Below are 16,249 nucleotides of genomic sequence, written 5' to 3'. Positions count from 1 at the left end.
CCATGTTTGCAAGTTGAACAAGGCTATTTACGGTCTCAAACAGGCTCCAAGAGCTTGGTTTGACAAACTCAAGACATCTCTTCTTCAATGGGGCCTCACAAACTCTCGTGCGGATACAAGTCTATTTTTCTCTAATCGAAATGGCAAGCTTCTCCTAGTACTTATCTACGTCAATGATATATTGATTACAGGGTCTGATTCTTCTCAGGTTCATAAGTTGATCACTGATCTCCACATGCATTTTGCTTTGAAAGTTTTGGGTGAAGTTCATTATTTTCTCGACTTTGAAGTTACTAGACAAGATGATGAGATCTTTTTAACTCAGACGAAGTACATACGTGATCTGCTTCACAAGACCAAAATGAGTGCCTCATCCCCTCAACCCACTCCAATGTGCCCAAGTATCAAACTCACCTCTGACTCAGGTGTTCCTCTTGCTAATCCCACTCTATACCGAAGCATAGTAGGGGCCATCCAATATCTCACAATGACTCGCCCAGATATTTCCTTTGCTGTTAATCGCCTCAGTCAGTACCTTAAGTCACCAACCTCACTTCATTGGACAGCTTGTAAGAGAGTCTTACGATATCTAGTTGGCACTCCTCACTTGGGATTACATTTCAGACCTACAAACAATGTTGATATTCAAGCATACACAGATGCCGATTGGGCTGGCTGTTTAGATGACAGAAAATCAACCTCGGGTTATTGTGTTCTTCTTGGTGATAACTTGATCAGCTGGGGCTCTAAGAAACAACAAGTTATTGCTCGTTCCAGTACGGAATCCGAGTATCGTTATCTTGCTTCTGCTACTGCTGAAATCATATGGATTGAATCTCTTCTAAGCGAACTCAACTTGTCCAGTAAGAAGTGTCCTGTTCTATGGTGTGACAACGTGAGTGCAGCCTCTTTAGCATCTAATCCCGTGTTCCATGCAAGAACGAAACACATCGAAGTTGACATCCACTTTGTTCGAGACCGTGTTCTAGCTAAGAAGCTTGATGTTCGTTACATAGCTTCTACACACCAAGTTGCAGACATTCTTACTAAGCCGTTACCCACATCACAGTTTCAATTGTTGAGAGACAAGCTTACACTTCGCCAAGCTACGTGCACCTTGAGAGGGGGTGTTAGAGATGATACAGGTCAAGGGTAACAACTTCTTCTTGTGCTAAGTTAGTTATAACAGCTCTTGAGTCTTTACTATTTTTCAGTTACGTGTAATGAGTCTTGGTATCCAATCACGTGAGTCGTTGTAACAACTTTCTCAAGAGCTAACTTAGCTCCTTCTATATATATTAGTTTGAGTATCAGTATTCAAGACTGAGCTCATCATTTTCATCATCATTCTTCTCCATTTTCTTTCCCACGCATAACTTCTTACCCCGAGACTCACCCCAAGCTCGAAAATTAATCTCGTTATGACCAACCCGCTAACTTGTATTCAAAGATCGTCTCATGTTGAATAACTCGAACAAATCTACATTGTAATGTGGCCTCATTCATAATTCACCAACATGCATGAAAATATACAAATATGCCATCAACGGGCCAAATTACCAAAATGCCCTTATAATGAAAAGTGGACCCGTATGCATGCATTTATCATCATATAATAATATAACTCACATAATCATGCATATAATCATTTAATGGCATAATAAATCAATTATGCCCCCCCCCCCCCCCCACCCCACCCGGCCTCATAATCAAGGTCCTAAGCCTTATTAGGAAATTTGGGTCATTACAGTGTGGGACCCGATATTAGATTCCACCAATAACAGTATGCCACCTCCTTGTAGTGTTGGGTACCAGTGATACCCCTTAGCATTTTATGGTGCGAAACAAATATTGATGATAAAAATAACAATTATTGCTAAAAAGTCTTGTCTATTATAGTGTTTCATTCGATTCCAATAAATATTAGTCGTCACATAAGTAGACAATTAGTTAATTTAGACACAATAGGTCATGGCTATTAACAAATATAAAATAAGAGAAGCAATACAAGTGTAATACTTTTTATTCAGATTTGATCATATAAACATATACGGGTGACAAAATACTGAACAAATAATACTTTTAATACAAGATTATTATTTTGATTGACGCTTCACACAATTACACTAAAATTATCACACAAACTACAATTAAGTACTACGTACTAATTAATTATAGCATATTATCTCTTTTAATTACATATCTATAACACAAGACATCGATCATTATACTAAAGCTTAATTATAATAAGTAGGCAAACTTCAAAGTGAGCTCTATCTCCCGTCATCATTTGGAAGAATTTGGTTTTGTATACTACTATAATAGGTAGCTGATCCACTGGTCGAACCACATTCAAGATCAAAAGTAGTACTATAAGGTTCATCGATTAAAGTAGGGTGTTCTGAGAGCAAGTATTCCTTTTCTTCTATGGAAGAATCAACTTCTCCCCAGGGATGCTGCTTTGACATGGCTGCTCGTAGGCCCTCTAGTTCCATAGCAACTTCTTTCATGGTAGGTCTCTCCTCTCCTTTTAACTTCAAGCACCTCTTTGCTAGCTTTGCAACACCCTTAACTATGTCCATGTTTCCATGGTTGAGAATTATTTCATCATCAATGAGATTATGCAGCTGATCATCTTCGTTCGAAGAGAGAAGGAACATGGATAGGATATGGCTAACATCATTAGACTTGTCAAACCAAAAAGCTTTCTTTCCTGTTAGTAACTCCCCTAACACTACCCCAAAGCTATACACATCACTCTTTCCAGTTAACTGGTTTGACTGCAAGTATTCAGGGTCCAAGTACCCAACCGTGCCCTGCACCAAAGTTGATATCTGTTCTTGATCACCTTGTGGAATTAATCTAGAAGCTCCAAAATCTGACACTTTTGCTGTGTTGTTTTCATCTAAAAGTATATTCATAGTCTTCACATCTCTATGAAAAATTGGCGTAGTAGTTTCATAATGCAAGTATGCCAAAGCTCCGGCAGTTTCAGTTGCTATTTTTAATCTCAATTCCCACGAGAGTGATGATGAAGAGGAGGGTTCTTCTATGCCTTTGTTATGGAGATGTTGAAAACGAGTTCCATTTGAAATGAACTCATAAACTAACGTAGGAACTTCTGTCTCCAAACAACAACCTAAAAGCCTTACCACATTTCTATGGTTGATTTGCATGAGCAAAATGACCTCATTGATGAATTGTTCAGTTCGGTCAGTTTGCATAATAACTTGATCATGAGCCCCAAGTTTAGACTTTTTTATTGCAGCAAACTTGTTGTTTTCTAATATCCCTTTGTAAACTATTCCACAACCTCCTTCCCCAATGATTCTACTTGCATGATAATTGTTTGTGGCTCTTTCCAACTCTTCTTGTGTAAAAATCTTTGTTGTAGTCTGATCACCAGGCCCTTTTTCGGTACTCATCAGTAGCCTTTGTTGTAACATCAATCCACCATTTTTTTCAAAGAACTTCTCTTTAAGCTTGGTCAACTTTCTTTTGCTCATTCCCCAATACATCATTAGACTCATTTGTTAGAATAATATGAAAGTGGGCATATGAACAATCCTATATACATGTAGGCGGAATTAATATATAGAATGAACATATACAAAAAGAATCGAATATTGTATACCTCCAGCCATTGCTATTGATAACCTCGATCTAGCTTTAGATCTACAAAAGAAAAGGAACAGAAGTTAGAACGAGTACACGGACTTCCAAGCTCTCACTAACTCTTTTAGATGGAGTTACTGAAAGTCAGAATGAGCAGCGAGCTTGGGGACCGGTACTCTATATTTATAGAGTGAGACTTACCATCAGAGTCTCTGCCACAGATTGAGATATTTCCTCAATCAGTTGGGATATGAAAAATCGGGTAACAACAAAATCAGGTAACAAACAATGTTGACCATTAATTAGAATATTTTGTCAATAAATTAAATATTGACTTTAATATATTAAATCAATTAGTTGATTTTATATACCAAACAAATAATATTCTAACATTCTCCCACTTGGTCAGCATTTAAATTAATGTATTACTTAAGCCCGACGATCATCCCTGTTAGATAATAAACACATGAATCATGGCGATAGGTCCTCTTTTTATGACGAGTATTATCTTCCATGTATTACAATATATTTATTACATAACAATGTAATTTATGTGGCTATGTACTTAAACGAATAAACCTTATGTTTATTCAGGTCCTATGAAGATAAAATTTTCTCAAATAAAATTAAGATGCGCATAAACATGAGAAAACATCAAAATAAGAGTTACATTGATAATAACTTCAGTTTGTACAATAAATTTACATAAGGGAACCAAGTCCCATGTTCACTACATGATCCTTGAATTTATGAGGTGGCAAGCCTTTCGTCATAGGATCAGCAATCATCAATTCAATGCTAATGTGTTGAATGACCACTTTATTTTCTTTAACACGTTCTCTCACGGCTAAGTACTTGATGTCGATGTGCTTGCTTCGACTACCACTCTTGTTGTTCTTAGCCATGAATACAGCAGCTGAATTGTCGCAAAACATTCTCAATGGCCTAGATATAGAATCTACAACTCTAAGGCCTGAAATGAAACTCTTTAGCCATACACCATGCGATGTAGCCTCAAAACACGAAACGAACTCGGCTTCCATAGTAGAAGTAGCAGTCAAGGTCTGTTTGTTACTCCTCCATGATATAGCTCCACCGACAAACATAAACACGTAACCAGAAGTTGATTTACGTGAATCAGTACAACCAGCAAAGTCTGAATCTGAGTAGCCAACTACTTCCAAGTTGTCGGTTCGTCTGAACATGAGTTTGTAATCCTTAGTACCCTGAAGATACCTCATAACTTTCTTTGCAGCTTTCCAGTGGTCTAATCCCGGGTTACTCTGAAATCTTCCTAGCATTCCGACAGCAAAGGCAATGTCGGGTCGTGTGCACACCTGAGCATACATCAAGCTTCCAACAGCAGAAGCATATGGGATTTTCTTCATTTCTTCCTTTTCAAAATCATTCTTTGGACACTGGCTCAAATTTAATTTATCACCCTTAACGATAGGAGCAACACTTGGTGAACAATCTTTCATCAGAAATCTCTCTAAAACTTTGTTAATGTAGGTTTCTTGAGATAGACCTAAGATACCTTTGAATCTATCTCGATGGATCTTAATGCCAATGACATAAGACGCATCACCCATATCCTTCATCTCAAAGTTCTTTGAGAGAAATTGCTTCACCTCATGTAGCATGCCCTTATCATTGGTTGCAAGAAGAATATCGTCCACATATAAAACAAGAAAACAAATCTTACTCCCACTGACCTTCTGGTATATACATTGATCCATGACATTCTCTTCAAATCCAAAAGAAGAGATGACATCATGGAATTTTAAATACCATTGGCGGGACGCTTGTTTTAAACCATAGATGGACTTCTTAAGCTTGCACACCAAATGCTCACCATTACTAGAGGAGAATCCTTCTGGTTGTTTCATGTATACCTCCTCCTCTAGGTCACCATTTAGGAAGGCAGTTTTCACATCCATCTGCTGTAGCTCTAAATCGAAATGAGCAACTAATGCCAGGATAACTCTGAGGGAATCTTTCTTAGATACCGGAGAAAAGGTCTCCGTGTAGTCAATTCCTTCTTTTTGAGTGAATCCCTTAGCAACGAGTCTCGCTTTGTGTCTCTCAATGTTGCCTAATGAGTCTTTCTTTGTTTTGAAGACCCATTTACACCCAATAGCCCTCGCCCCATTAGGCAACTCAACAAGATCCCAGACTCCGTTGCTTTTCATAGAATTCATTTCTTCATTCATGGCATTGTACCACAGTTCCGATTCTTTGCTATTCATAGCATGTGAAAACGTTTCTGGATCATTTTCGGCTCCAATATTGTAGTCAGATTCTTGTAAATACACAATGTAGTCACTAGGTATCGCCGATTTTATTGTCCTAGTGGATCTTCTTAAGGCTACACCAGCAGGCTCTTGAGGAGCGGGTGGTTCAGCTTGTTGTTCAACAATTATAGGCAACTCTTGAACAACTTGATCCATTTGAACTTCATCATTGACTTGTGGATCTTCAACAATTGGCTGTGGTGGTTCAACATCCATTTGGACTGCAGGGGTGTTATCGACCACAATCAATCTTGCTCTTGAGGTGGAGGGTTCTAAAGGATCTTTCTCAGAACCTAAGTCCTTGGATTGATCACTCCCACTAATCAAGGCATTTTCAAGAAATTTTGCATTCCTTGATTCCACAATCCTAGTGCTATGAGATGGACAATAAAACTTGTAACCTTTAGACCTTTCAGCGTAACCAATAAAGTATCCACTTATGGTCCTTGGGTCCAGTTTCTATTCTTGTGGATTGTATACCCTAACTTCAGATGGGCATCCCCAAATGCGTACATGTTGCAAACTCGGTTTCCAACCTTTCCATAATTCAAAAGGAGTTTTGGAGACTGCCTTGGTTGGAACTCGATTTAATATGTACACGGATGTCTTTAGAGCTTCAGTCCACAAGGATTTAGGAAGTTTAGGGTTGCTGCTAAGCATACTTCGCACCATGTCCATCAATGTTCGGTTTCTCCTTTCTGCAACACCATTTTGCTCGGGTGTACCGGGCATGGTATATTGGGCAACAATCCCATTTTCTTGAAGAAACTTTGCAAAAGGACCAGGTGCTTGTCCATCTTCAGTGTATCTACTATAATATTCTCCACCTCTATCTGATCTCACTATCTTAATTTGCTTGTTGCATTGTTTCTCTACTTCAGCTTTAAATATCTTAAAGACATCTAACGCTTCGCTTTTGTTATGAAGTAAGTAGATATACATGTAGCGTGAGTAATCATCTATGAAAGAGATGAAGTATTTCTGACCATATGAGTCCATGTCTGGACTACATATATCAGTATGTATGATTTCTAATAGGTCAGAACTCCTATGGACACCACTTTTCTTAGACTTGGAGGTATGCTTTCCCTTAATGCAATCCACACAAGTATCAAAATCAGTAAAATCTAAGGTATTGAGTACCCCATCATTTACTAACCTTCTAATTCTATCAATAGAGATATGTCCCAATCTCCGGTGCCATAATGTAGAGGAATTCTCATTCATAACACATCTTTTATTGCCAGCGTGAACGTGCATAGTATTATAAGCGGTATTGTTTTGTAAATTAAGGCAGTAAAGACCATCAGACAAAATACCATTTCCAACACATTCAGATTTATTATATAAATTAAAAGATTTGTCTGAAAATGTAAAGGAAAAACCAAAAGGTACAAGTCTTGAAACGGAAATCAAGTTTCTAGAGAAACTTGGTACATAAAATGTCTTTTCTAACTTTAAAACAAAACCGCTACTTAAAACTAAATGGCCCGTTCCTATAGCCTCCACATGTGAGCCCATCTTGTTTCCGGATAAGATGATTTGCTCACTTCCCACTGGCTTCCTTAGGTTTTGTAAACCCTGCAAGGAATTTGAAATGTGAATTGTCGATCCAGAATCAATCCACCATGTGTTAATATTAACATTAGCCATATTAGATTCATAACATACGAATGAAATTGGATTACCTTTGTCGTCCATCCATTTCTTGAACTTGGCGCATTCCTTTTTCGCATATCCCTTCTTTTTGCAGAAGAAACATTTGATGGAATCCTTCTTTATATCGCCTTGGGGAGGCACTTTATTTTTCCCCTTGTCCTTCTTGGATGGTTTGCGTTTCTTGCCTTGGGTGGCCATGTGAGCACTTTCACCTTGTTCCTGCAGGAGCCTTGCTTCTTCTTGAGCACACATGGTTATCAGTTCATTGATACTCCATTTGTCCTTATGTGTGTTGTAGGAAATTTTGAAAGGCCCATATTGAGGTGGAAGATGGTTAAGGATGTAGTGGACCAGGAAGGTTTCGGGAATGACTACATCGAGTTTCTTCAGTTGAGCAGAAATGTCCCTCATCTTTGAAATATGTTCTCTAACTCCTTTGACACCAGTGAGTTTTGTGGATGAGAACTGGTGGATGAGGTTGTTGTAAAGTGGTTTGTCTGAAGTGTCGAACTGCTCATCGATCAGTTTGATCAAGTCTTTGACTTTCTCAGGTTGCTCCACCGATCCACGCATTCCCTGAGGGATCTTGGACATGATGAACATGATGCTGAGGCGATTGGACCGCTCCCATTTCTCATATAGTGCGATCTGAGCAGCAGTGCTAGTCGCAGTGATTGCAGCAGGTTCGTCCTTCCTTATTGCGTAGTCCATGTCGGCGCAGCCTAAATGAAGAAGAACTCGTTCCTTCCAGATTTTGAAATTATCACCCCTAAGCTCAGGAATTTCGGTAAGGATTTCAGCAAAACTAGAGGATGATGAAGAAGCTGCATGAATAGGATTACAAACTTAGATTTAGAAGATTGAGGCTTAATGAAGTCATGTTTTACCAATGTATAACATGCTGAAGATTGAAATTTTATTAAACAAAAATTGCCTGTGGGCTAAATTTTTAATTTAATAAAATTGGATGTAAAGGATGATAGATTATTCAAACGAATTATTTGGGATAAAGTAAGGTTTGATACTTCTATCTTTATTAAACTTTATGATAAAACTATTAAATTAATTATCATAACTCCTGTGGGTAAATTAAGAAAATTAGTTTAATATATTATCCTAATTGATTATATAAATATAATAAAATCCCTGTGGGGTAAAATTGTTATATTTATATAATCAATCACAATTTTGTCCATTATGTGATCCTTTCAAATTAATATATAATTTTATATAATTAAAGATGTTGTGGCTACTCCCTAATTATGTAAAATTATATGGTTCACTAGACATTATGTTTTAGGCTCTAGGAAGACCTAAGAACAATTTCGTTATAACATAATAGGCAATCACAGAGAGTAGTGCTCCTAGTGTGGTCGTCCGAAGATCATTAAAAACCGTTCTAGATTTGAGCATTTGTCTCAGTTTCATGCGTTCTTATGTCAACCACAAAATTGTTTATGAATTATTTATAATTTTATTCATCCTAAATGTTTTATGAATATTTTATGAATAAATTATGAAGATTAATGTGCTAAATATTATTCAACCTATCTTAATGTTTTGAATATAATCTAAATGTATCTAGCACAATAATGAAATATATATAATGTATTTAAAATTATAAAGGCATACATATAAAATTAAAGATAATTATACTCAAAATAAATTTTGCATGAATAAGAACAAAATAATCATACAAATTAGTATAATTAATTATATGTACGAAAATACAATAATTCCATATATATACTTAATGGTAGAAAAAATCATGCTTAATAAGACAATAACATCATTTACTGATTTCGTGAATTAATAAAATAATTGCACAAACTTAATTGTAAAAATTTCTTACATTCTTAAAATAGCACAATTATTTAATATTGCATGAATAAAAGAAATATACCATACACCAAAATCAAGTAAGTGCACATTTTAATTAATTTCCAAATATATAATTTACCAAAATTATATGTTTTAATTAAATTGGCAAGATAAAATTTATTGTCCAAATTGGTTCGAAATTCATGTCTAAAGAGATTCATGACGTTAGATTGATTAAACAACAACAAAAAATCGAAATTTAATATCAAAATTGTTTTTGGCCATAACCGGGTACATGAAGGTTGCAAAACTGATTTTGGATTCTCAAAACTTGATTTGGAAACATAGATCATTAGAAAAAATAATCTGAAGGATTTCTAATGGTACTTATGTGGAAAATTAGTTTTGAAACAAAAAATCAAAAAATATGAGACATTAAAACTCTCTATCAAAATAAAAATAAAAATAAAAATTATGAATATGGCCCTCAAACAATATATAAAACTATATACACGAATATATAATATATGTGTATAGATGAAGACATAGGCACATCTATAAATCATAAAAAAATATATGTGTATAATTTGTTTATATTGCCAAAATATGTTAGGTATAACATATATGTAAACACAAAACAATACAAACACAATAAAATTACCAAAAGAAATTTTGTTAAATGTAGGCCAACCAAAACCGAAGATATATGTATATATATATATATATATGAATATGAATATGAAGGCATATATAAATCAAATAAATATACATGCAGATAAAATTAGCAAGGCAGAGATGTAGACTGGCGACTGATACCAAATGTTAGAATAATATGAAAGTGGGCATATGAACAATCCTATATACATGTAGGCGGAATTAATATATAGAATGAACATATACAAAAAGAATCGAATATTGTATACCTCCAGCCATTGCTATTGATAACCTCGATCTAGCTTTAGATCTACAAAAGAAAAGGAACAGAAGTTAGAACGAGTACACGGACTTCCAAGCTCTCACTAACTCTTTTAGATGGAGTTACTGAAAGTCAGAATGAGCAGCGAGCTTGGGGACCGGTACTCTATATTTATAGAGTGAGACTTACCATCAGAGTCTCTGCCACAGATTGAGATATTTCCTCAATCAGTTGGGATATGAAAAATCGGGTAACAACAAAATCAGGTAACAAACAATGTTGACCATTAATTAGAATATTTTGTCAATAAATTAAATATTGACTTTAATATATTAAATCAATTAGTTGATTTTATATACCAAACAAATAATATTCTAACATCATTGCCATTAAAGTTAAGAGTCCTAGGCCTACGCCTGCATGTATTTAAAGATCATAATAAATAAATAAATAATATTGTTTAAATTGACAAAAATGTTTGATTAATTTACTTCGAGTCATAATATATTTAATTTGTGACTAAAGAGTAGGGCTTTTATTATTATAAGCCCTTGTCCCTTGTTTCCTTTTCTTTTATTGATATATCTTTTCGGTTTTTTATTTTTTTAATATTAATTTTAACGAAATATTCTTATATTTAACGGTAGTTTGTAAACATTTAAACTTAAATAAAATAAAATAAGTAATTAAAAAATTAAAATATGATATTTTTGAGATATTTTAGAGTGATAATTATTTTAAAATAATAAATAATTAAACAAATTAAAATATGATATTTTTCAGATATTTTACAATAATAATTATTTTAAAATAATAAAATAATACATTTTATAACTTAAATAAAATTTAATTAAACTTAAACTCACTTATTATAATAATATCATATTAAACATATAATATAATCTAAATTAGCAATAAATTTCTTTTTTTTTAAAAAAAAAACTAGGAAGAAAATTGAATTTAAAATCCACGTATAATATTTAATATTACATTAAACATATAATATATACTATCTTGTTGTCACTCCCAAATTTAAAAACTAGAATAAACATAAACTTAAACAAAAATAAATAAATTGTTTTATTAAAATAAGATATTTATTTCAAAATATATATAACATTAATATAAATTTAATAAAAATAATTAATAAATTTTATAAATATATGATATTTATTTCAAACGTATATATTGCACGTTGTTTGTATCTAGTATTTATAAATATGAATAGATACATGTGTGCATGGATTATATAATTTTTTTTTTGGCTAATTCGATGGAGTCATTAATTAATTAATTATTTAGAAAAACATAAATAATTACAATTTTGCTATATTTTTTTATAACCCAGACATTTTTACCTGAACAACAAATATGTAAAATATGAAAAGTTTGCAGTAAATTATCTCCAACATGTGTGGTAACTCTTCCTCATTAATAAAGGCCCTAATTGTAATAGTGATTCATGCATGTTCATTAGTCTTTTCAATCAACAATTACATTAAGTAAACATTTAACGGCCCAACGACTAAATCAATGTAATTTTATGCTTAAAAAAATTAAAGAGCTTTTGATAAGTTTTTTTTTTTTTAGAAATGGATAGTACGAAAATAAAAATGATTTATTACTATGAACAAAACATATTTTATTATTATAAAAATGTTATAATTTAATAGAATTATACCTATAAATTATTGGAAATAACATATTTAAATTTAAATTAAATAATAATGAACAAAACATGTCAAATTCAATGTAAAACACAGAAAGAAAAACGAAAATGATATAAAGATTGTATATATTTATATAATGATGGAAATATATAAAATTATTTTACTAGTCTAAATTGATAATTAATTTTATCAAGAATTTTTAGTATGTAAAAGTATATATATAATTATATTTAATATTAAGTCAATTATTATTATGTGGATGCATATTTCCTAAAGGTGAGACCAAAAAATATTACAAGTTATTATAATGTACAATTTATTTTTATTTATAAATAGTCTCAAGTTTTGGATTAAATTTTCTTATGACCATATAAGAGTTATGAAAAAAAAGCACTACATATATACAAATGAATGAGTTTATGTACAATTTATTGCACATGCTCATTAATAAATATAATTTAATTATATACCTACCTAAAGGAATATAGAGGCAGAGGGCTGTCCGATGTCCATTTCTTGCGTTGGCCTTAGCACAAGTTGTTTTATTTACAGGTTCATATCCCTTTAGACACGAACAATTAAAGCTCCCAGGTAGATTAATGCAAATTCCATTGGTGCACTGATTTGGATCCTTGCACTCGTCAATATCTGATGAGGAATATTTTTTTTTTGGTCAAATAAAACTAAAATTCGTTTTCAATGAAAACTACCTAATAATTCTTGTTTTAACAATAATAATAAAAAAAATACTTATAAGATTTCAACTTTGAATATATAGGACAATTTTTTTTTATAGGAATTTCACTTTAAATTATATTGGTGAGCTCTTCAATATTATCGACTAATGAACAATTTTCGGCGCGATTATTTTTTATGACGGTGTATATTGTAACTGTTTAGAGCATCTTGCAAATTTTGAGAAAATTCATAATAGTTTACAATACCAAAAATTAGATTCAAATATATTTTCCACGTGCATAAAAAAAATTAGTCACACGTGCAATAACATGTTTGAATCTAGTTTTCGGTATAGTAAATTATTCAGAATTTTCTAAAAATTATGCCGATACTCTACAATATACACGGTCATAAAAGATATCGTGACGAAAACTGTTCAAAGGTCGAGAACACTAAGAACCCTACCAGTAGGACTTAAAGTGAAAACAATGTAAAGAATTGTCCTATATATATTAGTGAAATTACCTTGACAACCCTTTGGGTGGTAGGGATTCCCTTGGAAACCTTGCAAGCATCGGCAGAGGTACCCAGACCCAGAACCAGAACTGAGGCTAGGATTGAAACACTCACTGCTTGTCAAATTGCATACAAGTGTCCCCTTCTTTTGAGCTTCTTCACAGGGCAAATCACCAATAGCCCAATCAAGAACCAAAGGGAAGCTCTCCTTGCTTTTAAAATCTCTGAAACTGGTGTTGGAGAATTTAAATTGGGATTCTTCTGCAAGAACAGCATAGCTACACGGATTAAAATTCCACACCTTTGTATGATTGTCATAGCTCTTGATCGAAATAGTGAAATTGTTTAGTCTGGGAGTTAACGACGAAATCTGGCAACAGCCAACGCCCGTACAAGACTCGTAAATAACATCTTCATTTCGATCACATATGGACATGCAGCCAGTCGTGTACTTCTTCTCGTCTACGAAGCCTTCAAGAAACGCGTAAGTGTCGCAGCCAATGACGGTGAACTTGTTTTTTTTTTGACGAAACGGTGAACTTGGACAAGCTGATACTTGAACCGTTGTGCCGATCACGAGTACCGTCCTTATTATAACAGTCACCGGCTACGTTCTGCAAGACCTGTAGCTCACCTTCCGAGATTGATATGCCGGTAACGTTGATATTACCTGTTCGTAGAAAAGCCTTGGGAGGAGTTGTGGAGTGGTCGCATGTGATGTTGAACGAGTCGTCTAAGTTGCATTTGTCGCCGATCCCAAACGGATAAGGAATCGCAACATCACCGCACCTGTCAGGGCAGCCGTCAAGGACTTGATCAGCCTCGGCAGCGGCTATCACTGCAAGTTGCAGTACTAGTAATATAACATGGAAGCAGCCCATATTGGTTTCGATTGGCTCAAATACAAATTTAACAAGCTCAACTAATGACTCTTAGTACTTATATAAGAGTGTTGCTAATGGCTAGTAGTACTTTTATATAAGAGTGTTGGTGCTTACACGGCAGTAATTTATAATACTTATTAAATTTAAATATGTAAATATGTGAGATAACTAATAGTGGCCCTTAACATTTCTTCTTATATAATGGGTTAGAATCCTAGCCACTCGTTGGTACTAAGGCTTTCACTGTCATGATAAGATAGTTAGAATATATACACACTTAATTCCTATAGATTTATTAAAGTTACTTTCAGGGTACTTATAAATTACTTATTATTAATGCAAAATGAACCTAAGGCATTAAGTTTAAGTCTAATTAAGGTTGTAAATACGTACTCAAATGTATGCATATTTACATAGAGAATTACTAAGGGACATTTCTAGCGGGCACCAAGGATGTGGCATATAACCTACACATTTTAATTTAATAAGTATGAGAATATATTTTTACCAATCTTAGGATGTCACCTCATGTAGTGTTGGACATCTTAAAATAACAATACTAAAAATACAACACTTTGTTTTAATATTTAAAGTGATATATATTAAAAAATAATAATTAAATAATATTAATAAATTTTTAAGATAATAAATTCAAATAACTTAAAAGTGTTTTTTAATTAAAGATAAAAAATTTGGTGTTCTATTATTTTAAAAAATTATTGATAATTTGTATGGTGAAATTTTGCTAAAAGTCTGTGAGGGAAGTTTATCAAGAGGAAAATAATAATAAAATTGAACAGCATGTTAATTACTTGAACATGGTAGATTCTTTTTTGAATGCATGTATTATTTGTAAAATGGTGAGAACTATTTCAGTAATTATATTTTATAGACACAAGTTTTAGAAGTTCAAATTGATAATATTTTATTTAAGAGTCATATATATGGCACAAAAGATGATATGTTTCTAGCTAGTTTTGCTATGAAATATTGTAGTTTTCATGTAATAAAATCTTTTGATTTTGTTATGTTTATTTGGTTTGGCTATGAAATGAATTTTGTAGTTCTGTGTTGTTATCTAAAATGCCTTGTTATATTTTAGTTGTTTGAGTCATATTCCTGATAGCATGATCCAAACCCATGTTTTATTTACATTTTGTTGTAATTAATAAATTTCTTTGCCTTTGCTATACAGTGTGAACATTGGGATTATTTGTTGAAAGAAAGGTACAAGTTTTAGAGGAAGGAACATCACGCTAGAAAGTTTAGACCAATTCAAACAGTTTCATTTTCTCCAATTATGATTTTTCTTAAATCTTATAAAGAAAGACCTAAAACTTTGACTATTCTTAGAGCCAAGAATTAATTGTAGAAGGAAGAATATAGTAAAGCCCACGATTCACGTTCTATTACTAATTAATGCCATTTCTAATATATCACTGTCTTTATAACAATATTGAGACTAATAACTCATAGTACTTACCGATTGTCTTAAATAATGGGTCCGACCAGTTAAGTACTCAGAATCCTGGCCACTCATGGGTACTAATAAGGCTTTCACTGTCATGATAATATAGTTGGATATATATTAATATATATATATAAAGGAGATTTCCTTGGTATTTCGTGAGGAGACGTGTATAATAATATTTATCAAATTAGTAATTAATAATGAATTTGACTACTTCAAAAAATTACTCAGATTTTTTGGGATATGTATTAATGATGAGTACAATTGGTGGGGCCAATTTTTTAATGGATTAAATATGTGATATTTTTTTTGGAAGACGGCTTAAGGAAAAAATAGAAGGGAGGAGGAAGAATAGTGGAATGAAGTTTTGCAATTATATTCAGAAAAAATATATACATATAAAATCACTGTTGGAGTTACTGTTGGAGCAAACTATTGAAGCTTTTGGCCAAAATAACCTCCAGCAAGGCTAATGTCTTCATTTCGTAAAGTATTTTGTTCCACTCCTGTAAATTAATTTTTTTTTTCTGAAGGCAAATAGACCCACCAAGCATAGAAAAAAAAAACCCAACCAAGAAATAAACAAGAGCATGATTCAAACCCAAACTAACTCATTCGTCGGAGCCATCTACACTCTACAATGACTGCTTCAAATCATGCTGCCTTTCCCTCCCTTGGTCTCCAAATTGTTCATGTTGACCCTGATTTTGGGCAACTGACACGGA

At 33.2% G+C, this 16,249-nt stretch overlaps 1 protein-coding gene across 1 annotated transcript; it reads right to left on the bottom strand.

Moving 5' to 3' along the window:
- Nucleotides 1-2,002: 2,002 nt before the first annotated feature.
- LOC133800552 (putative wall-associated receptor kinase-like 16) lies at nucleotides 2,003-13,636 on the bottom strand. Its single transcript, XM_062238547.1, has 4 exons — nucleotides 13,179-13,636; nucleotides 12,450-12,623; nucleotides 10,685-10,721; nucleotides 2,003-3,525 (listed from the first exon to the last, which is right to left on the bottom strand). Exons 1-4 carry the CDS (start codon nucleotides 13,603-13,605, stop codon nucleotides 2,274-2,276), a joined length of 1,890 nt encoding a protein of 629 aa, XP_062094531.1. The 5' UTR covers nucleotides 13,606-13,636; the 3' UTR covers nucleotides 2,003-2,273.
- Nucleotides 13,637-16,249: the final 2,613 nt, after the last annotated feature.

Source organism: Humulus lupulus, chromosome 9 (genome assembly GCF_963169125.1).
Source record: "Humulus lupulus chromosome 9, drHumLupu1.1, whole genome shotgun sequence".
In the NCBI taxonomy this organism is placed as follows: domain Eukaryota; kingdom Viridiplantae; phylum Streptophyta; class Magnoliopsida; order Rosales; family Cannabaceae; genus Humulus; species Humulus lupulus.
This window is presented reverse-complemented; position numbering and strand designations above follow the sequence as displayed.